The sequence below is a fragment of the Neopelma chrysocephalum genome, unplaced genomic scaffold (assembly GCF_003984885.1).
Source record: "Neopelma chrysocephalum unplaced genomic scaffold, ASM398488v2 Primary Assembly neopelma1_26, whole genome shotgun sequence".
In the NCBI taxonomy this organism is placed as follows: domain Eukaryota; kingdom Metazoa; phylum Chordata; class Aves; order Passeriformes; family Pipridae; genus Neopelma; species Neopelma chrysocephalum.
The window spans coordinates 3,292,996-3,319,348 of record NW_020897695.1 but is presented as its reverse complement, the minus strand read 5'-3'; the positions used below and the strand labels follow the sequence as shown (position 1 = coordinate 3,319,348).

The following is a 26,353-nucleotide window of genomic DNA, read 5'->3' as shown; positions in this document are numbered from 1 at the left end:
CAGAAATAAAACTGCTCCCTGTATAATCACATCATGTTTGTGGCAAATGTATGCAGTTCTTTAGGTATTTATCTTATGCTTGCAAGGCACAGAAATGAAACTTCGACTGGACAACAAGCAAGATAACTCACAGATGCGATGAGATTAGACAGCACAATTGATCAGACAACTTCATCTAATCTCATCGCATCTGTGAGTTATCTTAATACTTTCTTAGTTTGACTGATGCATGTGTCTGCTATTTCCTAAAGGAAAGAAAAAAATGTTGGTGTACATCTGTATGGGCACATACATACACATACACATATATGCACAAATATAGTATGCTTACATACATATATGTACACATATATACTTACATGCTTTCAAAGAGTATATATGCAGTTTCACAATCTTTCTGCAGATTTTTTCCCCTCTATCTCCTTAAGATACAGCACTTTGCTTTTGAATATTTCTAAGTTCCATTATTACATTTTCACTAAAAGTAAACACTAGGAGCTTATTGAACAGCCCATCCTTCATTTATGAAGAAGTGATTACTCCTGCATATTCATCCTTACTTTCTTATATGGGGACATTTATTGTATTTGCCTTGAAGATTGAAAGCAAAAGCTCTGAGAATGTCATTTAGCATAACTAAAAAATCAATGTGTTATATTAACACCCAGTGTCTTGCCTCTGGCGACAGCTTGAAGAGTGGTGCACCAAGGCTATCTGCCCTCTCTTTGAAATTAAGGAACCTCGTGTAAGCTCAAGCTCTATTCAGGAGGAAAAAAGACAGCTTGTGTAGTTGTTACTCCAAAAGCTTGAGCTATTAGCTCATTAAATTCTAGCATTAGTGTGTTTCAGGTAATTCAAGCTGTGTGATAGTGTCAGAAGTACCATATGTTTTCTGCTATGTTGGTCATACTGCTTTACTATTTGTTTGGTGGGTTTTAGTTTGGTAACAGTTACTTGGAATTCGTCACAAAACTTGCCAGAAATCTATTTACTGCTTTGTGTTCTTTAAATTGCATTATTAGTGGGTTTGCCTTTATTTTCATTAAAAGTGCTCTGATTCTCTGGTAGGTTTGTGGTGTTGTCATTGACAAGAAACTATTTGTGGGTTGAATGAGGAAACAGTAGTTAAGTGAGAGTTACGTGACTGCATTGTTCTGCCATGCAAGTTATTTGTGCTATGTGAGAGTTCCTTAGTGTTTGTAACAAAAAAAGAAAAGTTTGCAACAGATGCCTTAATATTTTTTTGTTAGAGATTGACACTGATTGGGAGTAACCTTTTCCCAGGATCAGTCTATAAGTGTTTCAATAATACTGAAGTAACAGTTTGCTTTCTACTCTCTGGAGTAACAAATTGGCCTTACCAAGCCTTAATAGTCGGAAAGGATGATGATCTGGATTCCTTCAGCTGTTCCTAACTAACTGCTAAATAAGTCAGTGAAAAGTACCTTAAAAACTTTCTTATTTATAGTACAGAGAGGAGATCTTTTCCAGTCTGTGCTGCATTATTAGACAAAATCCAACACTTCACAATAGATTGTTACCTTGCACCTTCCTCCAGGTGAATTCTGATGTTCACCCAGCTCTCTGTGAGGAGCTGTGGTACTGGTACGTTCAACCCTCAGGACCTGCACAGAGAAACCCAGGGATTTTGGCAAACCAAAAAGAGGCCTGACAGGATGGTCCTTCATTTAGCAGTCAGTGTTCAGCTTGCCAGCACAAGCTGCTTATAGCACTACTGGTTTGTCTGTGTATCCTAATTGTGACTGTGCACCTTCTGTCACTGCAATTCTACCTTCCAAAAAGAAATCACAGTTCCAGTAATACAGGTAATTCCAAAATTTCAAGCCAAGTGGAAATTCATAGAACCACTGGAAAAAATGTGCTTGTTTAACCACTCTGATCATGTAAAACATGCATACATTACTTTTATTTAAATTTCTGAACATTATCCAAATTAAAAACTTTGCTGCAATTGATGTGTTCCTACAAAATGTTTTAATGTAGGTGAAACTGCATCTTTTGACAGTAAACTTTCTAGTTAAATTTCTTTGGCTGGCCCTGATACAAAGACAGCGTTTTGCTCTTCTAGAACTTAGTCTGCTGTAGATTTCTTTAAATTAGATTAAAGTTGCTGGAAGGGAATTAATGTTAAATTAAGAATCAGCAATCCTCATGCTAAATAGAGGAAATGTGCTTGCTTTGCAATTGTGCAGAATGATCAGGGCTGTTACAAACAGTCACAAACGTGCTTGGGAAGTGCTCTGTGTGAAAACATGGGAATTTTTCTGGACTTGAGCCAGGTTCATGTGTCTGCTCACACACGTGCTCATTGATATACTATCTTCCCACATTATTATCTCCATTAGTTGTTGCTATTTAGTTTCCTGCCAGCAGACATGCAATTATGACAGCCTTGGTGGGATGCGTGAGGCGCAACAGAGCAAGATAATGCTATTTTCCACAAAGCAGTCACTAAAGGCAGGAGGTAAATAGCCAGATCTGTTATAAAGCCCTGCAGGGCATCAGTGGATGGTGTTGCTGTATGACCGTAATTTTGATTGTACCTTGTTTTTGTCTTACATGCTCATTGCTAGATTTGTTAAGGACTGTAAATGCTAACACCAGGACACCTGTTCAGGGTCTTTCAGGTGGTCTCCAATGTGCTCTGCAGAGTACAGGGGGGAGATTTGGGTGCTTTGGAAGGACAGCAGCAAAAAATTCATGCTGTGTAGGGGAGGTGGGTGGAAGTAGTGAGTAGCAGTGACTAAGTGTGTAGCATGTTTGAATGTTTGCGTCTTTATAGCTCACTTGAGCCTTACTCAAGTTTGAGTATGTGGCTTTGAGCCTGTAGTGGGGAGAGGGAGAGCTGCACTGAGGTTGACGTTGTGGCCCTCCTGTCAGCCACCTCCCTCTTCTGAGGAACGCTCCGTAAGCCCTAAGCTCTCCTGGGGAGAAGTTCTTTCCCTGAGTCACCTGAAGCATCTGTAGGTTTGTAGAAGGGTCTGCAAGTCTTTGTGGTGCTGGATGGAGGAGGTTCGAGGAGGAGTACCAGTGACTCTATAGTTCACTGGCTACGAGTGCCTCGAACAGGAGTGGCTCACAGGAATGACCATGGATTGGGAAATAGTCTCAAACTGTGTTTTGAAAAAGAGAACACTTAGGACTGTATTTCCTGAAGAGTCTGAGCCTACTGATGTGTGTTAGGCCCGGTCAAATGACAGAGAGTGCACCCTCAGCAGATGACACCAGGCTGAGTGGTGCAGTTGGCACACCTGAGGGTTGGGATGCCCCTCAAGGACAAGCTCAAGGAGTTGGCCTATGTGAACCTCATGAGGTTCAACGAGGCCAAGTGCAAAGTCTCACACTTGAGTCAGGGACGTCCCAGGTATCAGTACAGGGTGGGGGGTGAAGGGATTTGATAGCAGCCCTGCTGAGGACTTGGGGGTGCTGGTGGATGAAAAACTGCACGTGACTCAGCAATGTGTCCTCACAGTCCAGAAATCCAAGCATATCCTGGGCTGCATCCAATGCAGCGTGGCCAGCAGGTCAAGGGAGGTGATTCTGACCCTCTACTCTGCTCTGGAGAGACCCCACCCACATCCGGCTCTGGGGTCCTCAGCACAGACATGGACCTGTTGGAGCGGGTCCAGATGAGGGCTACAAAATGATCACAGGGCTGGAGCACGTCTCATATGAGGAAAGACTGAGAGAGTTGGGATTTTCCAGCCTGGAGAATAGAAGGCCCTGAGATGACCTTATTGCAACTTTTCAGTACTGAAAGGAGGCTTATAAGAAAGATGGAGACAAACGTTTTAGAGTCGAGTCTGCTGCGACAGGACAAGGTGTAAGGGTTTAAAACTAAAAAGATAGATTTAGATTGGACTTAAGGGAGAAATTTTTACGACAAGGATGGTGAAGTACTGGAACAGGTTTCACAAAGCAGTGGTGGATGCCCCATCCCTAGAAACGTCAGGTAGGTCAGGTAGGATGGGACTCTGAGCAACGTGATCTAGTTGAAGATGTCTATGCGCCTTGCAGTGGGAACTGGACTATGTGATCTTTAAAGGTCATTCCAACCCAAACTATTCTATGATTCTATGAAATAGGAGTAATGTGCATGTAGCTACCGGATAACTGAGTTGCTGCATCACTTGATAGTGTGGGTCCATTGAGTTTGCCAGTCTGCCTTTTGTTTCAGACCCCATTACGCGTCACATCTTGGGCAAAGTGCTTTCTTCTGTACCCAGTATAGACAGAGAATGTGTACAATCTAGGTACACACCAATTTGATCTGTGGTTCTTTTAATGCAAAGGCGGGGGGCTGGAACTAGATGACTTTTAAGGTCCCTTCTGACCCAAGCCACTTTTATAAAAAGGCTTATTCTATGAAAAAGGCTTATTTAATGTTTTTTAATACATTGAGTAACATGAAAAATGCAGATGAACATGAAAATTTAAAAAGGGAACAGAAAATAGTTAAAAGGAGTCCCCATCATTTTTGTGGAACATTTTCATGTGTAATGTGAACTGTCACTAAGGGTTCCCTCTGCCTTTAACAGCTGTGACTGGAATAAGAGCCTAAAAGCTTAATCAGAAAAACATGTTAAAAAATGAAGACCAAAAAATCCCAACACTTAATTTGTTTTGTTGGAGCAAGCAAACTGAGCAAATCTTACAAGATAGTAGATACACAGGATAATAGAAATTTAGAGTAGAACTGTATGCTTGTCCTTTTAAATAAAGTATTAAGGATGAGAGCACTGAGAAACTAAGACACAAGTTTGATCCTGAATTTGACCATTTCAGTAAAGAGAAATTAAATAAATGGCATTTTGGCATTTAACATTTTAGTTTTTCAGGAGCATAGCTATCATTCAACTAAAAGGAAATTAAAAAACAAGTTTGTTTTATCTTTGTCTTAAATGCAACTATAAAGAAGAGGAAGTTGCTGCTTATCAAACAGAATAGAGTTAAAAGCATCTAATTCTGTTGAGTATATATTTTATAAAGAGGTACTGTCCTTGATTGTTGTCACTAAGCATGGGCTAATAGGTGAATCCAGGTATTATTTTATAAAGCATAGCAAACCTTTTCTACTTCAAAGTGTCAGTTTATAGCATCTCAAAGGTACCCAGATCTGTTGTTTTAATGCAGAAAAATCAGCCTACTTCTTGTAGACAGTTGCTGTAATTGTCTTTTCTCTTAATATCTGATTGGGGTCCATCTACCTCTTTAGCATGGACTGTAGCGCAATTGTCAGAGGTCATATGAGATGCTTCAGTTCGAGGCTGGTCAGTGGCTGTTTGATTTCTGTGGGAGGAGCCCTGGATGATCCATTGGGAGGGAAAGAGGAGCTTCTTTAACACAGGAGGAACAAGTTCTCTTCAATGCCTGTCACCCCAATCATATTTCTCAGCCTGCTCTCAGTCCCTCAGGATCCCTGTGGTAGACTGTGCCTCCTTTCTCTGTTTCCCATAAATTGCTTTTTGGAGCAGAGATGACCCCTTTCATATATACATGACACAACCTGTAAATTTTTATGGAAACTCACTCCTTTTATTGATTTTTCTGTGTTAAGATGAGGACAGTGTGAGTGTTTCGTCAGGTTTTTCCATTAGCAGCAAAGAATACACAAGTCCCTAGACCCAGGAAAGTCACCTTACGGATATCGGTTGTATAACACAAACTTTGTTTCTTTTTGAAGGATCTCTTAAGTTGTAGTTTTCTGTATGTACCTGAGCATTGCTGGAAGTGTTTTCAGCTTCAATTATCAGTCAGGCAACAAACTAATTTGCCTGGTAATCAGTTCCAGAAGCAGCAAGCACTACTATTTCCACTTTCAGCCTTAGCCAAAATAGAAAACACTGCCTCTGTCATTTACAAGTTTCTTACACGCTCATCTAGATGTAGACAAGATAAACAAAGGAATCTTTTGAGGTCAAGATGTGAAGTGCAACAATAAATAGGGAAACATGGACCAGAATGTAAAACTGTGAGCTAACTGTGGTTCAAGAACAGCAAGAAGGCTGCTGAAAGAAGTCAGCATTATCTTTTGGCAAAATAGAGGCTTATAAGCAGTGGAGTTATACAAGTTTTTATTTAGTATTTCATTTGCTCTTTTACCTTACACAAGTCCCTGTTGTACACAATTTTCACTTTCCTTTTACTTCCCAAAGTGGCATGATTAGAATTCTCTTTAAGAACTAAACCAAATGTTTCAATGTTTTTTACTGGAGGTTGTGTAAGGTTTTCTGAAAATGTTAGCATTTTTCTAAGTTAAAGTAAGGAAAAATTAGACTGAAAACTGATTTCATAAATGAGGTGTTTTCAAGTAGGTTGAACTTATAGGTATGGACTTTAGAGGAATTAGCTGAAGAAATAATTGAAATCTTACCATTTAGACTAAAGAATGTTGAAGGATGAATGCAACTCTGGGAAAGTGTGATGTCCTTTTTTAACCTACCTTTAAAGAGAATTGTATGATTGTTAGCCCAACTTAATGCCTAGAAAGATACTGAAAGAAATATCTTACTTATAAAATGACATGGGGATGATGAGTAGCAGTGATTTCTGGGGAGGAATCTGCATCACACAAACCAGTCGTAGAATAAGAAGAATGCACGGCACAGGTCTGTAGACTCAGGAAATTCATGTAGGCTTTGTGGGCATCAGCTGTGTAACAGGAACTGTCTTTTCTCTCCGAAGGATCTCTAGTCCAAGGAGAAATTAGCAATAGTTTGGCATCAACCCATAAAGATATATTAACTGTAAAGCTTAAAATAGTTCTGTTCAGAGTCTGTTAAAATTCATAATTTGAATTAATTATTCTGGCAATAGACTGCTGAGTGTGTTATTGAGTTTTGCCAACCTGAAAAGTACTGTTTGCACTAGAAATCAGAATCCAGAATGGCCCTTGAAAACTGAAAGAAAAAAACCAAAATTCACCAAGGGCTGGGATGTTTGGCCACTGTTAGTTGTGGGGAAAATAATTTCCTTCCCCCCCCTCAGTGATGTAATCTGAGATGTAATAAATGTTAAAGAGCTTTTCTGTGCTATGAAGCAGTGATGAGACTTATACTGGATCACTGTGGTGAAGCTCACATACTATACTCGAAGAAAAATGTGGACCAATTTAAGAGAATGAGGAGAAAACCATCAAAATGATTTAGAAATACCGAAAACACAAGGGAACAAGAACATTGAAAGGACCAAGTTTATACAGTCTAAAGAAAGTAAGATTAAGGCATGACAGGTTTTAGGAATTATAAAATGCTACTGCAGAAAAGAAATACTCTAGTGGGGAAGTAGCAATCTTCAATTTCAGAGAGGGAAATTTAGGCCAGGTGCTAGGACAAAGTTTGGAGTAGTTAGAATAGAGAAGCGCTGAAACATGACTTATGGGGCTTGTGGAACCTCCATTACTAAACGTTTTTAAAAATAGATGAGAAAAACTGCGAGAAATAGCTAAACTAGGACTGATCCTGCCTCTAGGTAATAGGATGAACCAGCTGGATGATCCCACCCATTTCTTATTTTCTATTACTTTTCTTTTTTAATCAAGTTACATCCCAAGGCTCCAATTACATGCATTTTCACACTTTCCGCTCATGTTTAGCTTTTAGGAGGAAGCAATCACTCTCCCGTGTTAATGACTAGACTTTCTACTAATTTTATCAATGTATCCTCAGAAGAATCCTGATACTATGTACATATGCAAGGCAAGCATCAGTTTTCATAGATGATTGTTAAAAATTGGAGCACTATTACCAGAATTAACATTACTGAGTAGTGTTTAGTCATTCCATTGTATTCAAGTAAACCCCTCATTTAGAAAGGTATTCTGATTTTTGTATTTTTTAATTAATTGAATTATTTGCAGTGTAGTCAAAAATATTTGGAGTCTCTGAGCCACAGGAGGGCAAATGGAGTTCTAACCTCTGGGTTTCCCCATTTTGATCCCCAGTAGGGTCCAGTAAGTAACAGTTGGTTTTATTATTATGCATTATTCATTGTGCCATCTCTTTTTATGACTCTGAAGTGATTTGTATGCTGTTGTAGAAGGTAGAGCCCTATTGTCTGTCAATGTACACGTAGCTTGAATCTCATTTTATTTGCAAAAATAATAAAAATTCTGCATCTTAAACTTCTGGTCAAAAAGTTCCATTATCCTCTTCTGGAACGTGGTCTTATATGAAGAAAAAAACATACCAAGCATATCTATTCTATTATTATTTAAATTATTCCTCTGTATCATTTGGTTTGAATATTTATTAGTTTTTTGATAACCTCTTAAATTATTCATAAATAGTAGCCACATGGTGTGATGAAAAAAGCAGTACAATGAAACCTTATTTTGCATCGCTGGTGTCTTTCATACAAACTATTCTCCAGTGCTGTTTTTTTTAGTGAAGGCCTGCAAGGTTCTGGGAACCCCTGTCGTGTTTGTTGCAACATCCCTTCCCCTTTCAGTGGGAAGGGAGGAACATCTCACCACCCTATATGCTCTCACATGGTTTATGGATAAAATAATAAATATCCTCCAAGAGAGATGGAAATGAAGAGGCAAAGGTCAGGAAAGAAAGATGCCTTTTCACACAAGATATGAAAAACATATGAAGAATTACTGACATAGAGAGGAGGAGAATAGAAAGATGTTTTAGGTGATTTATGGGATTTTATTTTGAAGCCCACAAGATTCCAATTGCTGAAGTATCTGTGTGTATGTCGAGTATCTGACAGGAGTCAGCATCAAATACTTCAGAGCTAGGCATAAAACCCTACAGTAAGCAGATTGGAAAAGGATTATTTTCATATACTGTGTCTCATCCTCGTAGAGGTTTCCTTAAACCCTGAGGTATAAGGTTTAGTGTCTATTCTAAAAGGTTTCTCATCGCTGTAGGTATGCATTACTCTTAGCGTTCCTATTATAAATATAGCTACAAAGTGGTCTTCAGACATATTGGCAGACACTTGGTCTCGTCAGCATTTTGCATCAGTGATCTATTAGTCTGATAATACAAATTTTGCGTAGATGGATGCTTCTCTTTATTGCTTTTGAATTTGATATGTTCTACCTTCGCTGTCTTTTTTCTCGTTTCGTATTTTTGACTCACTCTCCTCTACTTGCACTGCTATGACTGCTACTAAAACTTAAAATATCTTTTGACCAACTGCCTTGTTTTTATTAAATTCTTCATTTCATCTCTGCCAGACTATGTAGTGAATTTGACATTTTAATGTATCTGTTTAATTGCACCAGTCTCTTGTGTAATACAAGTCCTTCGCCAAGACAGCCTGCCTAAAATCTGAAATACAAAATCGGAGTCAGGAAAGGTCGCTTTTGGTGTTAATATTGTAGATCAGTGTGAAGCTTGCTTGACTCTGAAGAGCCTGGATTTTAAAATACATGATAGTCCAGTGTAGGATTATTGACCAATTTCTTTTTGTTTCCAGCTGAGCTGCCAGGATCATCTGCAATCAAGCTCTCCTCCTTGTGTGATCTTCCAGCTCAGCTGCAAGAATTGTACCAGCAGGGCTTTGTCTTGGCTGCTGTCCACCCTTTTGTGCAACCAACTGATGAAAAAGAGAAAACTCCCCAGGAACAAATCTTCAGGGCTGTGCTTATCAAGAAAACAGAAAGGTAAAGCAGTTCCAGTGAACTGGGATAAAAATAGACAATGTGATTTCCCGCTGAGTTTTGACCTACATCAGGAAATTATAGCAGAGTTTACTGTGCAAGACATGATTATTTTTTCTTTTTTTTTTTTTTTTTGGTGGGCTTGAATAGGCTTAACATGTTCTCCATGTTTACAATTCGTCTGCAGTTTGGCAGACGACTCAGAGAATAACAAGTTGAAATATGCTCTATATTTTGGGATGTGTTGTCATGAGAGGCAAACAAACAAGCCCTATGCCTGACAATTTGTGAGGATGGTCTCGTTGGTACCCTTTAAGAATTTATTAGATTAAGACAGAAGAAATGTTTGCTTAAAAAAGGCATATTTTGTGTTTAAACAGTTACAGTTAATGCAATTAATTTGAGAACTATAGTACTAATGCACACTTCTCAAATTTATTTGTAGACTTCAGGCCTTTCTTTCCTCTAAGCAATTTCTTTTATATTTCTTTTACACGTTTTTTTTACATTTTCAGTCAGTGTGAACTCATCAAATAAAAAGATTGCTCTCCTGCTTTGTTCAGTTTCTTAAAATGTATTAAGAATATTTTACACAATCAAAGTCTGAAGATGAATAAAGAAACAGGAATTCTGTTCTTTTATGATTTAATGTGATTTTAAAAAATCAATAGAATGTGCTGCTAAATGTCCCAGAAGAAATTAAAATGTGAATATTTTTAAACATGGGATTTTTACTTAATTATTTAAAATCTGATTTAATGTTATCTGACCACCCACAATTCTGCAGCTACCTGTGTTGTTGCAGCCATTCTCTGTAGTTTCCCTACATTAATTGCATTCCCCAGTCCACCCCTTCTTAGAATGACAAATACTGAAGGCTTGGGGATAATTAAACCTCCCTCTGCCCATCTTAGTCCTGCTCTTTGTGCTGATGCTTTAAGAAAGGATGTAGCTGTTTTAGACATCTCTTTAAAAACTAAACCATTCACCATTCAGTTTGCTACAGCCTGGTAGCCAGTTGGTAGTGGACAGTGTTAAACTTCAGTCTCTGACCCAGGGACAAAGTTTTTTGTTCTATTAACAAATATGTGTAGGCACTAGGTGTCACAGGCAATCTGAGCTTCTAAAATAATTCTCAATTCACGTTGACTTGATTTTGATTTTATTAATACAGAACTTCATGCTGGCTTGCCTGATATTATCGTTTAAAGGGTTTCCAGTTTTATGGTCAAAATGTAGAATGTTTGGCTGAACAGTGGACTGAGCTTTCCTGGTTTTGGGGCCTTACTTTCTCTGCCTACAAAATGCCTTCCAGGAAGTAACGAAAGTATTTACATGCACATGTTTGCAATGTTAAGCAATCACTTAAGGACTTCTGTTGGATTGGGGTCCAAGGTTTCAGCATCTTCCAGGTCTGAGCTCTGAAGACATATCAGAGAAGAGAAGCATCCTTCCCAATGGAGCAATACAGTCTTCAAGCCAGAGTGCTCTGTGTGTCTCTCCTGTCTCATACTGTATCCAGTAGTTTGCATCTGTGCAGAACGACTGTGAAAGAGTACAAAATCTTAATTGCCTCCTCACTCACTTGGGTGCCAGTGGTTCATACGCTTTAGACAGCTGTAAATGACTGTGCAAAATTGAAACCAGTAGAGAGTCTTGAACGAATTATATTTCCTTTTGCATTTGCACTCTGTTTCTTTGCATTCTCTTATCTGTCATTTCTGACTGCCTAGGGAAGTGGAAGAGACTTGGCAAAGCAGGAAAAAAACAGACAAGTACCAGAAAGGGAAGTAACATCAGTTTGGTGTTCTATGTAGCTTAAACATTCTTGAATTTGGCTAAGAGTATGGGAGAAGCTACTTCCTTAGTGTGTAGGTACAATAAATGTTTGCATTGCCGGGTGCAATGAAGAGGGATGGGTGTTGCATAGATTTCAGATCTGATCCCTGTGTGGCCTGCATAGAGACCTGATGTATTTGAACCATGAGTTCATGTCAGTCCACAGGCAGCCAGGGAGAAAAAATGTGACAGTATGAAACAAAAAGACATACTGTTAATTTTTTTAATTAACCTTTCTCATCACACTGCTGATAATGATTAAATTACGTTTTTTTCCACTGGGGACTATCAGGTGTCTTGTCATCTCTAGGCTGTCTCTGTATAAAACAGTTGAATTCTTGGGTAGAAGTTAGGTCTGCTTAGGATAGTTGTTGATCACATGAGTGTTTATATCTGTCATAGGATTTTAGGAGTACAAGTAGTTCAGCCACAGCTATAGGATCACTGGTAACATCATTTCTGCTGTGAGGTACACAGTGGTCCCCTTGGTGGTATGATGTTTTTGGGGAGTGAGTCAAGGAGTCATAAAAAACTCTGTACATTGATGTGGGGCCAACTTCAGGCTTCCTGGGCACTTTCTGCAAAACACCTGAGGCTGTAGCTCCTTTTTTACTGCAGGTGTTTCAACACAGATGGCTCCAACACTGTATGCTTCATCTGTCTGTTGTCTGTCAGATACCAGATGTGGTTTTCCACCTTTCCTATTTTTGTTGCCTGAACAAAACAGAAATGAAATTGTTGTATGAGTGCCTTTTTGATACAGTAGTGTTCTATGTATACAGAGACAGAACTGAACATTTGAATTATTCGTCAGTCATTGTTGCACCCTTCTATGTCAGTTTTATGTTTTAAAATTAATACTGTTAACTTACACTTTGAGGACTTAGTTTTATACCTCTGCCTAGGAAGAGTCTATACTAGCTGCAACAGATGATGTGCATCAGGAACTCCATACTGCTGCAGTCACTGAGTTGTGCAGTGCCTGAATTTGTTCAAGAATAAAATGGAAAAGGTAGTGCTGAGGTGTGTTGCACATTAGAACTCATGGAAAAAGTACCTGTTAGTGTTATTTATCCTATTTTGCCACTGTCCTATTGTCATGTAGTTTCAAAATAGTGTGAATTTGCAATGTCATTGTATGTTAAGGTGACTTTTAAAGTCACTTCGGGAGTTTTCTGTTTAATCTGTACTGGTACCTCTGTGGCTGTGTTATGTTGGCTATGTAATCATTTCTGGTAAATAAATAAGTAGGAGTCATTCCTGCTGTAGGACATTTGAGGAAACACATTCCTAACATATATGGAAGCTGTACCTGTTGAAAACCAAGGATTGCCCCTTGGAAATGTTAGGGAAAATGTGACAGTAAAGGACAGATCTTTAAAAAGCAGTTGTCTGTTTTACTGTCTGTGCTGAGTTCTGAAATACTTGGGTTTCTTGGAGAAAACATCTCGTATAAATTATGCAGAGAAAAATCTTCAAGCCCAGGTTTTTACAGGGTTTTTTTTTCTGAATTTAGGCTCCAGGTATGAAGTATAGGCCATGCCCTGCTGGTTCACGTTGATTCCACTTGAGAAAAGTAGATTCACACTGATTTATACTTGAAGACAAGAATCTCAGGAAAAGGAATATAAGGTGGTACCCTGGAGAGTGTGAACATGTGACAGCGTGTCTCTGCTGGTGGAAGGGTCAGGGGACGGTCGGTGTATTTGGGAGGTTCTGGCTAACCAAGATAAGGACAGTAACATGTATGTTGCTTATGTTCCCCCTAAGAACAGAGATCGTTTGTTCTTTGTGTGTGTAGTAACCTTTTTTTCCTTCCCTTTTATTACCATGCTCACTGGTTTTTGATATGACAGTCTCAGTGTGGGTGTCTTGTGCACGGTACTATTTTGGACAGCCTGTGGCTGTGGCAGGTAACCTGTTCCTGCAGAGAAATCTCAAAGTCAGTCCCTGAACAAAACCATAACAAAACCATAGCACAAAGCTGCTGAAATTTGTTCCCAGCTTCCCCTAGTGTGATACCCCTGCCTGGTATCTTTAAGTTTCAAAATTCAATGTCAGTTAAAATGTTTTAATGTCCCTTTCTAAATACTGTGTACTGGAAAATAAGCTCCGTTCTCTCTCATGAGGAAAGATACATAGTCTGGGCTCATAAACTGTCTGCTTACAGTAGTTTTGACATGTTTGCAGATGCTCCATCTCACCTCAGTAGAGAAGCAAGGGATATAAATTGAATTCCAAAGAATTTATCTCCATTGTTCAACCTGTGTCTTAGGACATGCCATCTACAGGTTTTGCCTCCAGTCAGGAAAGCAATCAGCAGGGAAACAGTGCTGTGCAGAAGTAGATTAAGTAGTTTGATTTAAGAATAATTGTTTTAGAGTTTCTAAATGTTCTAAATGTTTTAAATTTGTATGTTTACCTCAAACAGCTTTGCAGCTGTTTTCCCTGTCTGAAAATAATGAGGTGTCAGGTGTTGCAGAGGTTGACTTGATGAGATGATTCCGATTCTATTTCTGTAATTTCCCTATATCCATTAATCCTGTAATGCAAACTTTCATCACTTGGCTAACAAGAATTCTTTTTATCTGCAAAGGAATTTGACAGACTGAGTTCGAAAGTTTAATAGTAAACCAAGATTTTTACGGTTTCTTGGTTTTGCTGGTATTTCACTTTGGTGTTTTCGCTTTGGTGAAAGTAGGTACTTTGCATTGGTACAATATATTTTTAATTCAAATGTAAATGCATATGTGCGTGTGTGTATCTATTTGGTTTTCATGTAGGATTTAAGCCTGAAGATGAGAAACGTCTGAATTTGTCTTCGTGAGCATTAGGATCAAACAAGTTTGTGTGCAAATACAGTGTGTTGTTGCTCTCAGCAGGCTGATTTCAACTTAAGCGAAAAGATAATATTTATTCCATACCCAAGAGTCAACAGATATCTTCCTTTAGCTCAAAGGACAATGACTTGAGTTTTGAAAGCTTGCTATTTGTTACAAGTTCAAAGAAATACATATTTCCTCACAATAACTTTTAACGTTGACCCAAAATAAATGTTCTTTCATCTGTGTTCTCAAAATCATAAACACTGCACGGTAAAGATGCCTATGTATCCATATGTGCCCAAACTTTTCTCAAGAAACTCTATATGCTGTCAATAAAAAAATGTTTATAAATTTTACTAACTAATAATACATATTCCAGTAATAAGGTTTCCTATATAAGAAAATTTCTAGTAAAGAAAATGTTTTGATAATAAAGTTAAAACACTGTCACATGGGTTAGAGTTGAGGCTGTCATGGTACAATATACCTGCTTTATTTTTATAAAAATAATTTTTTTTTTTTTTGGTGTTTGTGTATTTGTTGTGTGGGTATCATAAAACCTATGGATTTTTAGTTGCTGCTTTCTTGGTTTTCAGATATTCTAGCTTTCCTAGATTTTTAACCTGGAATCGTACAGACACCAGCTGCTCACGTTAATCACTTTGGTGTGGTTTTATTTTTTTTGTAATGTAGATCAGTTTGTTATGAATGTACACTTTTATTTTGAACTGTAGAGCTCTTCCTGTGTAGTGGAAAATCTCAAAACTGCACTTACATTCCCAGCATCATCTTAATCAAATAGTTATTTTAGAGTGTCTGTGCAGTTTACAAGTGTGTTTCAGCTTGCCAAATTCATGGGCATGGGGAACTTCAGGAAGATTAGGACCAAATGTTGGCTTCCTCAATTCCTTCTTGTGTCTGAAAAGGATTGGAAATCCAGTTTGTAACAGACATTGAGTTGTCAGCTTTAATAGTTACTGTGTAAGTTACTGGTGCGCCACAGCTGGTTATGGTTTATCTACCATGAAATGGTGCTTAACAACAAACAGCTGTGCAGGAAATGACAGCCTACTGCAACAACCGTCGTAAAATATTTTTGGCCCAAGAACTTCCAATTATAAGGGGAAATCATATTTATTATATGTATTTTCTTCTTCTTTAGTGGCACTAGAGGTGCTATTTAGAATTCAGGATGACACTGCTTGTAAGCCTGTGGTCCTCAGCTGTACTGGTAGCATTTGAGGGTACCCTTTACCCCGACCCTGCCAGGCCTGTGAATGTTGTCCCTCTGCTCAGTATCAGGTAGACTGAAATTTCCTCTCAGCACTTTGCCATCCCCTGGTTAAGGTTGTCCATGGTGGTCACTGAGGATACCTGCAGTGACAGAAAAATCCTTTTTCAGGAAAATGGATAAAGATAAACAAACAACGAGGTATATAACAAAGGAAGAAAAACAAATGAAAGCCTAGGGTATACAAGTAACAATGAAATTTTCTGTAAATCTCCATGGCTAACTAGTGGTTAGCCTCTCTGGGGGCAGTGGTCAGGAGACTCCCCTTCCTCACTGCAGGGCAAGTGCTGGCATTGTTCACACTGTCCCTTCTGTTCCCTTTCAGGTATCACAAAATGTATTAGAGTGAGTACAGGGCATTGTAATTAGTCGGGATGTACCAGCTTCTCCAGTCATCTTGGCTTCTAAGAAGAGTACAGCATGAGTGTATCCAGATGTGCTTCTTTCAGGACTGGGCCATTTTTAATTAACCCAGCGATTTTTTAATTTTAATTGGAGTGATAAAAATAATAAAAACCCCTGAATGTTTGCAGGCAATGAAGGGAGGAAGGTTCAATCTTCCAACTTGGGAGAAGGAAAAGAAAAGGAAGAAATTTCTGACTCTGCATCCAGAAGAAAAGGAAGATCTTTCTTGTTGGGGCTTACACATTTTTTTGACTAAACTTATCTCAGCATTTCTCTTTCACCTTCTGTTGAGAAATATTTTATTATAGGAAAGTGGAAATCAACTTTAAACTCATTACTTTTATTTTAAAATATTTTGTACGTTGGACTCCCAGTAACATCCTGTGCTATAAAACTGGTAAGAGATTCCAGAGTATGAATTATTGGGTTAGTTCTCAAATGATTTACATCAATTCTTCTTCTTCAAAACAGAGCAGAGGAATGCAAGTGCACAGAACTGTACTCTTTGGACTTTTTCCATGTTGCCTGGGATCTTGATAGGTGTGCATATTTTGGGGATCGTAATTCATAATCTCTAAGGAAAGTGATCCTAAAAGTAGTCCCATTAAATTATAAACACAAAACTATATTAATTTCTGTTCAGTATAGAATTTACCTGTACCTATATTTAGCTACTTCCTTATGGCTATACTAATAATATTCAAAGAGTTCAATGTGAGACTTTTATGGTATCTATGAAATACTTCATGATACATGTATGAAATGCATTGTTTATTGCATAGAGACTGGAAATAATTTCTTGCCCACCTAGATTTGCTCAGAAAATTATTTTTGTGGTCTGTGACCACATAAATATCCACAGATATTTATTATTTTCGCATGAGAAGCTATGTTTGTTTTTGACAGAATAGCAGACTTTTAAAGTTTTCCTAAAAAGGTAAAAACTACCAGTATAGACAAAGACGTACTTTTAAGATATATGGACATAATTTACTTGAAAGCATGGAAAAATATTTCTTGGTAATATAGGGTACTTCTGTTGGAAGATTTTAACTTAGGATTTTACGGCCTTTAGTAGAATCTGTTAAGTGTGTTCCATAAAATAATGTTCTTAACAGAGTACAATGGTATTTGATGCAGTTTCTTTATGAGCCCTAGTGCAGAGGTAGCCCTCAGAGTCTTAGAGGAGGAATTCACTGTCTCCTATTCACTTAAATATTTCCAAGCAGCAAGTGTATTTCAAAGTAAGTGCTTCTTAAAGGAGTTAAAATAAACAGGACATTTTAAAGCAGTTGTAGTAAGAACTATATTTTTATGGCTATAATCTGCATCTCAGATAACTCTTACTCCTTTCAAAGAGGTTAGAAGCAGGTCCTCAAAAAGTTCACACAATCATAGCCCAGGGAGCTGTTATGGGAGAGGAGAGGAATCCTTATACCTGTATATAAACCTCATCAATATAGGTTGAAACGAATTTATTTTTACAGGTAGCCAGTGGGTTTAAAATGAAAATACAATCTTTCTCATTCTTTCAGAGTAATTAAAATAGCAAGTTTTCATGTGTGTTTCAGCAAGTATTTACAGTAGTGCTAGAGTTGATCACTCTATAAGGAACAGACTTTGTCAAAAGAGTGTGCACAGAAGTAGCATGGTGCATGCTTAATTTCTGGGATTTGATACCTTAACTTTGAGTTTGAGCGACAGTATTTCAAAGTCTCTGGTATGTATACTCTGGGAGTATGGCTTCCTCAGCCAGGCTGAAAGGGAGCTGTGATGAGTACAGTGGTTTATCCCAGTGAGGACAATAGCAGAGATGTTTGTTCCTCACATTTGTAGAGTTTTGCAGTTGACCCCCCAAAAGGGAATTGGTTGTCTAGAAAGGGCTTGATTCCTTGCTGCCTGTTCCTGGTAATCCACTTCTGGTTTGTAATGATACAACAGCTGAAGCACTGGAGAATTGTGTTTGCTCCATTTGATGTTGTGTGGACTTCACATTGCACTATCGAGTGGCAATTCTGATGGTTTATTGATCGCTTGGGCATTAGAGAGCCCTAGTTTGTATTATTTCTATCTGGAACATGGCTACATAACATCAGGGCTACAATTCCAGTTGGACATATTCAGATTTAAAAAAAAATAGAAATGTAGGTATAATAGTAAGTACTCTAGCAGGGAGACTTTCTAAAATTTATTTTTATGTCCTTGAATTTACTGAATTCATCTGTGGGGAAAAATCTGCGCAATGGTTGTCTGCAGTACACATGTTGCCCCTCACAGAATGATTTTTTATTTTCTTGATAAAGTTGTTCCGACTGCTTAAGTTAATTCATGTGTGCCTGTTACAGAGGAGTAGGGGTGGAATACTTCTAGTCCCGCAGTAATGACTTCTGTAAGTCCTATGTTTGGATGATGTTTGGAGAGTTTTCATGGACACCGGTGATTTGTTAGAATTTTTTTCCAGAATCATGGAACCAGAGGTTATAAGAAAAACCTAGAAAAGAGGAGAAAAACTAATGGGAAAAGGACTTCAGTGTAACCAAACAATGCACAGTCAGGTACCACCTGTCCCACATGTAAGTGAGATGAGAGAAATGAAATAAGAGTGTAGCTTGTGTGAAAGGGGGAGGATCAAATACAAAATACAATGTCATGTGATACTTCAGAAAATGTCTGCAGTATTGCCTAGGAAACACGCTGCCAGTTTGCAGTCAGCAGCCTACGCATCTCATGGCTCCGGGGAACTGTTAGCATCTCGGGAAAGCCCCTGGGACCATCTGTAGCTGAAGCATGTTTTACGTGTCCCACAATCTCGATCCCCAGAACAGGGCTTTTGCACAGACTTGCTTTTGCAAACATGGCAAGTCTGCAAAGTCCTTGTTTTGTTGTTTTGCTGCTTCCTTAACACTCTCAGTTCAAACTTCTGTACCTTTCTTCCTGTCCTGTAGGTACCCAGTGCATCAGACAACTGCTGGTCACGATTAGTTCTTTACTTCAAACTAACTCTTTTGATTCTCCGTATGGGGTGTTAGATAACTACTTTGTTACTATTCCCAAGAATTACAGGCTAGCCTTTGTTTTTGTGCATTCTTCAATGTGTTCTCCTAAAGAACTGAGGAAACGTGTGATTCCTTAGTTATCCTTTATTGATCAGGTGTATCCTTTCATGAGAGGTCAGAGGAGGCGAAAAGTGCACTCAGTAGCACTTCTTTGCAGTCCATGCCTGCAGACTTTCTCAAGAACTTCCAAACTTGCCCTTGGCATATTTTGACTGATACCATGTCTCCATAGTGCTGCTTTGTTCAGCAATGTATACAGCAAATGCCATACGCTTTGAATTTTTTTAGGAGTTAGTGTCTTCTGAAAGAGGAGGGATTTCTAACACTGCTTTAAATGTCTCAACAACAGAGCATAAGGAAAGACTGAAGGATAAACTACTTTGATTACGCACTGATTTTTTAAATGTTGACTTGGAATGCTGCTAGATAAGAGAAGGGATTTCTTTTAATTGCTGTCTGTGAAACACATCTTATATCAGGCTGCCCTGTGCAGCCCAAAGCATCTGCCAGCCCATTGCATTGGAACTTTCTTTCTGTGTATTCTGAGTTATATCACCTGTGCAACTCCTTGGTGTTGACCATAGGTGCCAGGCTGACAAAGTGTTTCTTGGATAGATAAAGAAATTTGGAAGTCCCTGAAGCATTCTGTCTTCTGCAGTCCTGATGATGTGATTTCTTCCCCTACCGAGTAGATGAGACTTGTCAGAACTGTATTGAACTCGGTGCGGTCAATGTATTGGAACCAAAGTTTTGTGTGAAGGTTAGGTCTCCAGGAGAAATATTTGTAAATGGGATATCTGGGTATCCAGTCTTAACAACAGAAAGTGATTCTTTTTTTTCTGTCTGCCTCTTTAGGTCTCCAAAAGGTGACGTCAGTAGTGAAGGATATGTCTTGGAGGTAGAATGCTGCTCCTCTTTTAACCACCTTTCAGAGAAAAAGGAGATACCTGATTTTATTAAAAAAGTAAGTAAAAAAAGAAAGCGGGGGGGCAAACCCCAAAACACAGTATGCTTTTATTTGCACTATAATTACTGTTTCTAGTCCTGTCAGTTTGACAGTTAGGGATATGTATACACTTTGTCCAGCTGAAACACTGCACTAGAATTTGGTATTTTATAATTTTAAGTAGCTGAAGGGCAGTTATACTTATTGACAAAAATAAGTTTGATCATGTTATTATGAGAAAATTATTTGTAGTGTCACAGGAGAGTGACCTATCTATCATATATGGATGATATCGATTAAGTTACCAGTGTAGAAGATGATCCTATAATGCACAATGTTTTATGTTGAAACAATATATATAGTTTCCATTTTAGTGTCAAAATAGCCTGTTGGATAGTACTTTACATAAAAGGCCTATTACCTCCTGGAAACTCCCAGATTATTTAAGTTTTGGTTCAGTATTACATGATGAGCATTTAGAGATGGTACTGGTAACCTAAATCCTTTTGTCATCCAGAATAGTGTTGCTTTCAATTAGCTATTATATATACTGGTGAATTTGAAGAGAACACTGCAATTCTTTATTTGTTGCCTTCTTTTTAAAATTATTTTTGACACTATAATATTCTGCCAGATTGGAAATTAGCAGGTTATGTCCATTTTAATGAAGACAGATTCATTGTGCATGTTTCAAATTTTGCAGCATCTGTTGTGTCCTGTTGCACTTTATATAAACTAGCATTGAGAACTATATTTACTTAGCCGTGGGGCGTAAGAATAGTAAACAGGCATACTCCCCTACTTTTATTTCATCTTGCAGTGATAATAGTTAAGAAAATTTTGTGGAGTAAATTTCAGTACAGGCTGTATGATCTTGATGGTGACTCAGCTTGATAGACTACACTCATTCAATCTTTCCTTTTTACTATGAATTGTAAAAACTAGATTAAAATACAGCTATAACTATCTGATCATCATTGTCAAACTTAAAGATATATAGATTTTGGTATCAGAACAAACTGAAGCTTTCTGAACGCTTAATAACATTCAAAAGTTTGAGTCTGAATTTTGCTTCAGGTTTAACTGCATTACTGCGCTACAATTCTGATGTTATCTTGGATTATTTCAATATATTTACACTTAGGCAAAACTAGTGTAGTTGTTGTGTGTGTCAGTTTCAACACATTTGATTTTATTCTTCAGTTCTTCGAGTCAGAGAAGAGCAATATAGGCGTAACTGTCACAACTGGTAGCAAAGTTGTGCATCATTGCGACAGAAAATTTCTTTTCATATGTAACTTCAGAAAGAGTATGGCTAACATGAAAACAAAATGACAATCCAGGAGTCATCTTATTTCCATAAATATCCAGTTCTGAGACTCTTTAGAGTTCTTTTCTAGACATGGAAATATTTCTGTTGATAGAAGCCATTTGATTATGGGGTTATGAAGATGCCTTTTTGAAAGATAATAATTTAAATTTTAATAGCTAGAATGTATATTTACCGCTTCTCTGTAGGCTGAGTATGTCGCTCATCCTCAGATGTTATTTGATGTAGAGAAATTTGAAGTTCTTTGAAGCTGTTGCTGTCAAGTATGTGCTGTGTCACTGTCTGTATCTGATTAAACACAATTGTTTAACAATTGTGACATTCTCAACACTTTTATGTAAATCAAACTCAGGAAACAGGACTTGTTTGGGGATAGGAGTTAATTGTCCTATTAACTAATTTGTCTGAGCAACAAAAATGTCCATTGCTTTTAAGGGCATATAAACCAGATGTTTACAAACAAAATAAATGAAAAATAATGTTCTTCAAAGAAAGCAGTAACAAAAAGCTGTTAGAGAGGGCAGTTGCTTGCTTTCAGAAAAGAACAACCCTATAATTCTTCTCAAACTGTGGAATACAATTGAAGTTAATACAATGTTTTAATTGAATAGGCAAATCCTTGATCACAGAGCTTTTCATAACAGAGACTTCTAGCACAGGTTTACCATCTTACTGCATTGCAAATTACTGTATTTAAAAAAATCCAAACCAGATAGAATAGCTATATTTTCAAAAAAAAATGAGAAGTCAAAATTTTCTCTATGAGCTTGTCACAAAAAATTCCTATTCCCTGAGAAAATTAATTTTATTAATTTTATTATGCACTGCTGAGCAAGTATTGTTTACCTGGAGTTTAAACAAGGATGCAATTTTAATAACTTTTCTTAATTGACCTTTTGTTACATTGACAATTCATATTGAATATGAACTGCTTCCTTCTGCAAACGCAAAAAAATTTTGTAATGGTGTACAGCGTAAGTATTATATGCTTTTTTTTTCTATAACTCCATATAAATGTTATAATTTGGTAGAAACAAGGACATTATTTCACCTGGAGAATGCTTTTTGCTGACTGAAACAAAGTGCCTCAGTACAACGTTGACCACAGGACATTTAAGAAATGCCAAAGAAGACTCTGGTCAAACCTGTGTTCTGTTGTTGAGATCCTTCTGCACTGCTGGACTCTGTTGCAATTCTCCACTCTCTTTGCTGCTTTTGAAACCACCACTGTGTTTTCTGGCTATGGCAAGACTGGGGACACGATGTTGCATAAAATACACTCCTTCTGTAGCTTAGAATGGTGTTGACATCACCACACTCTGTTCGTTGATATCCACTTGGATCTGTGCAGCTTAACCTGTCCTAAAGAGCTAAAATAGTCCCATGGTGTCTTTGATACATAATTTGTGGGCAATGAAAGAAGTAACTGTTATGTATATACTGTATTGCTGAATTGATATTAGCACTCCTGTGCTAACTCCTGTTTAGCTCTCAGGCAAAACAGAGATTAAAGATTTGCTTATCTGCTTTTTAATGAGCAAAGCTAACTTCTGAAATTCTGATCACTGTGACTCTAATCATTCTGAAGTAGTTGAAAGTCAGAGATGTTACTTCTAAGGTACCATATTTTGTAATACTTTGACTTGTATCTCATGTCAAATAGGGTAGCCTTTAATTACTTCCTTAGTTGCTTTTTATTTCTGTGTATCCTGTTATCGTTTTTTTCATCTGAGAGTGTTCTTCTGAATCTATGGAGACAAGTAAGGGAAGTAGAAGCTAGGCTGACATCACAAGAAAAGGGTTATTTTGAATACACAATCGTATATGAATGCCTAATATGTTTCTCATGACCTTTGTCCTCTGTTCCAATCTGAGTTACATGCTTTAAGAAGAACTGTAACAGGCAGAAGGTTTTACTGCTACACTCACATCTTTGTGGTATAGGTGAAAGGGAATGGAGGATTGTTTTGTACCATGTCTCCCCAGTTTTGACTTTTTAAAATTTAGGAAGTGCATCTTTGGATCCTTGGTTGCCTGCTTAATAATGAGAGGAAATTAATTTATGGTAACTCTTTTTCATTGTGATGCCATTGCAGGGTTCATGTTTCTTGTCCCTGTGGACTCATTATCCTTCTCTGGGGAAGTATGATAGGCACAGAAAAGCATGGTTAAAAAATGCTTTAGCTTAACTGAAATCCAAATGCAGGCATCTTCCTTTTGTGTTTTTGGCTAGACAAGGACCTCTCCCCACTGGTCTGTCCTTTCTTGACTCAAAAATTAGTCAAATTTTTCCCAACAAACCTAAGGCAGTACTGATCAATAATTGGATTTACATTTTCAGAAGTGGACCAGTTCCACTTGGAACATGACTGCCATCTTGAAACACCTTAGTGATGTTTATTGTGCAATGAAATCTGCCAGATGAGACAGTGTGTGTCAGATCTGCTCATTTCTGTTCCCTCTGCTCATACCTTGGTCAAGTTCAGTGAGTACAAATGCCAGTAATGTGTCGCTCCCTTAAGTGGTCCTCAGAACATCTTCTGTAGTCCAAATCACCTTGCAAATAATCTTGACTGCTGCTGATGTAGTGACTTTGCCAATAAGTTTGTTGACACTTATTGTTTAATAATAGCATTGCTGGGCCAAGGAAGTGATGGTACCTCTCAGACTTAAGCGAGTGGGACCCCAGGGAGGAATAGCTCAGGAAGCTTGGTCTTCATGGCTGGAAGAGTTTCATCAGACAGACTGGAGACTTCCCAGAGGAAGCATATGTACACCAATCCTGTTGTTTCTCTTCCCTGACAGTCTGTCATTATACTTTTTTTTACATTTAGCAAAGATTTTATGGACAAATAGGGCCTTGAGGGGAAGCCGTATGAGGAGCAGCTGAGGTCAACTTGGCCCATTCAGCCTGGAGGAGACTGAGGAGAGACCTCATTGCAGTTACAACTTCCTCGTGAGGGGAAGAGGAGGGGCACACTGATCTCTTCTCTCTGGTGACCAGTGACAGGACCCAAGGAATTGACCTGAAGTTGTGTCAGGGAAGATTTAGGTTGGATATCAGAAAAAGGTTCTTCACGCAGAGGTTGGGCACTGGAACAGGCTCCCCAGGAAAGTTGTCATGGCACCAAGCCTGAGAGTTCAAGAAGCATTTGGATGATACTCTCAGGCACATGGTGTGACTCTTGGGGATGGTCCTATGCAGGGCCAGGTGTTGGTCTCTATGATCCTTGTAGGTCCCTTCCAAATCGACATATTCTGCGAATATGCCAACAAAACACATTGCAAGGATGCTACCACCCATGTACTTGTTCTAGATTTGGCATCTGAAAGTGTGACCACCAATTCTCTCTGGTACAGAGGCAAGTTGTGTGGAGAGTTGGACAATTTTGAAAGAAAGGCTGTACAACAGTAACACTTGTATGAAGAACTCACATCCTGCATTGCTGAAAGGATCTACTGTATTTGAGCCCTCTTGACAGTTTTATGGAAAAGAAAATGTTATCAGGAATAAAACTGGCACGAGATATTAGTATGTTTCAAGTGTTACTTTATGCAGTGGAAATTGGTATGCATTACTAAACTGTAGTTGAACTTTGTGTGCTCCTAAAAGGCGAGACATTTCTTGGAGGGGTTTGATCCTCCTGCTTGTTTTCTACCCTCGCTCCTTTGGAGGGAGCCTGAGGTCGGAGACTGGCTGAATGGTTGGGTAAGGAACTGCTACACCCCCCAAACAATCACAGTTCAGTCTCACTGCATGTTTCTCCATATTGGTATTTTTATCAAAATATTGAGATCCTTCTTTTCCTACTGTCTTGATTTTTCCCTTCCATTCACGTGTAGCTTTTTAGAGTTTTCAGGATAACTGCTGTCTTAGTTCATGCACATCATTTTCTGCAATCATCTGTATTGTGATTCTAATTGGTAAAGAATTTTTGTATTACTGTTGCTCTTAAATGACAGGTTAACTCTTAGGCTTCTTTTAAGTTAGATAGAAGGAGGGTTGAAGTATTTAGGAGGATTTCTGTTTCTTCTCTAAAATAATAGCTAAATGCCTATATGAATTTTCAAGAACTTTTAAAATCTTTTCCATAGATGTTTCTAGTCAAGGGAGTGATTCACTTTCTAGATATTTACTCACATAAGAATGAACATTTGTTTTGTATGATGAAAACCAGGGACTTCACATACCCACATATTGTGTGAAAGCAATATTGAATGATTTTGAGCTCTCAGCCTCTGAATTTTAGAACTCTTTAGCATCTAATTATGAAGATAAATGTATCAGTGTCTCCATAATAAGATGCATATATATATAATTATTTGTGTTTGTAACAGTATGACAAGCAAATGAGAAGACAAAAATTTGTAATTTTCTAGAAAATAATGTGAAAATTACTAATATTACAATTTTTTTTTTATTTTCACTTACAATAGCTAAGAAAAATATTGGGGTTTATATATCGCTGTTCCAGTATTTCTCACTTTCTTGTCTCTTTCTGTTTGTCATTACTTATTCTTTGTCTCTTAATCTTTGCATTGAGATTTCTTTTTTAGAAGGAACAAAGAGATGCAGCATATGTGTTCTGAAGAGCACTAGTCTGTTGGTGCATTTCTTGACTCAGTTACTGCACTCTTACAAGGATCTCTTCTGAGAAGTCTCCAATTGCTCTGTTGGTGCCAGGGTTCCTTAGGTGGTTATGGTAATCCTAATCATTATTCTTTACTTCAGATATGTTTTAGCTGGCCCGTTTGGAAGTTTCCTGCAGGGTACACACTCAGAGCAGGTGGCAGTAAAAGATCCATTGTGGCTAGGCTTCGCGAACGAAGATTTGAGTAGTAAAAGATAGAAGAGGGGAAAAATTGCGTCTTTAATATTGCTCAGAGGTTTGTTTTTCCAATGAATAAGCAGTTCAGATTTACTTCTGTGGCTAGAAAATGACCCCTCTAGAGTCCTGTTTATTACCTAGGATTACTTACCTAGATGTGATCTCAATCTCTTCTAAAATCATTTCCATCCTTAA

The 26,353-nt window shown here is 38.0% G+C and overlaps 1 protein-coding gene across 3 annotated transcripts in view; it reads left to right on the top strand.

Annotated features, from left to right (window-relative positions):
- Window positions 1–26,353, top strand: part of RFTN1 (raftlin, lipid raft linker 1) — a 99,349-nt gene that overhangs the window by 31,195 nt on the left and 41,801 nt on the right. For all 3 annotated transcript variants that reach the window (XM_027675346.1, XM_027675344.1, XM_027675345.1), the window contains exons 3-4: window positions 9,454–9,640; window positions 19,909–20,017. In XM_027675346.1, the coding sequence (XP_027531147.1) occupies window positions 9,454–9,640; window positions 19,909–20,017 (296 nt within the window). The remainder of the gene's footprint in view (window positions 1–9,453; window positions 9,641–19,908; window positions 20,018–26,353) is intronic.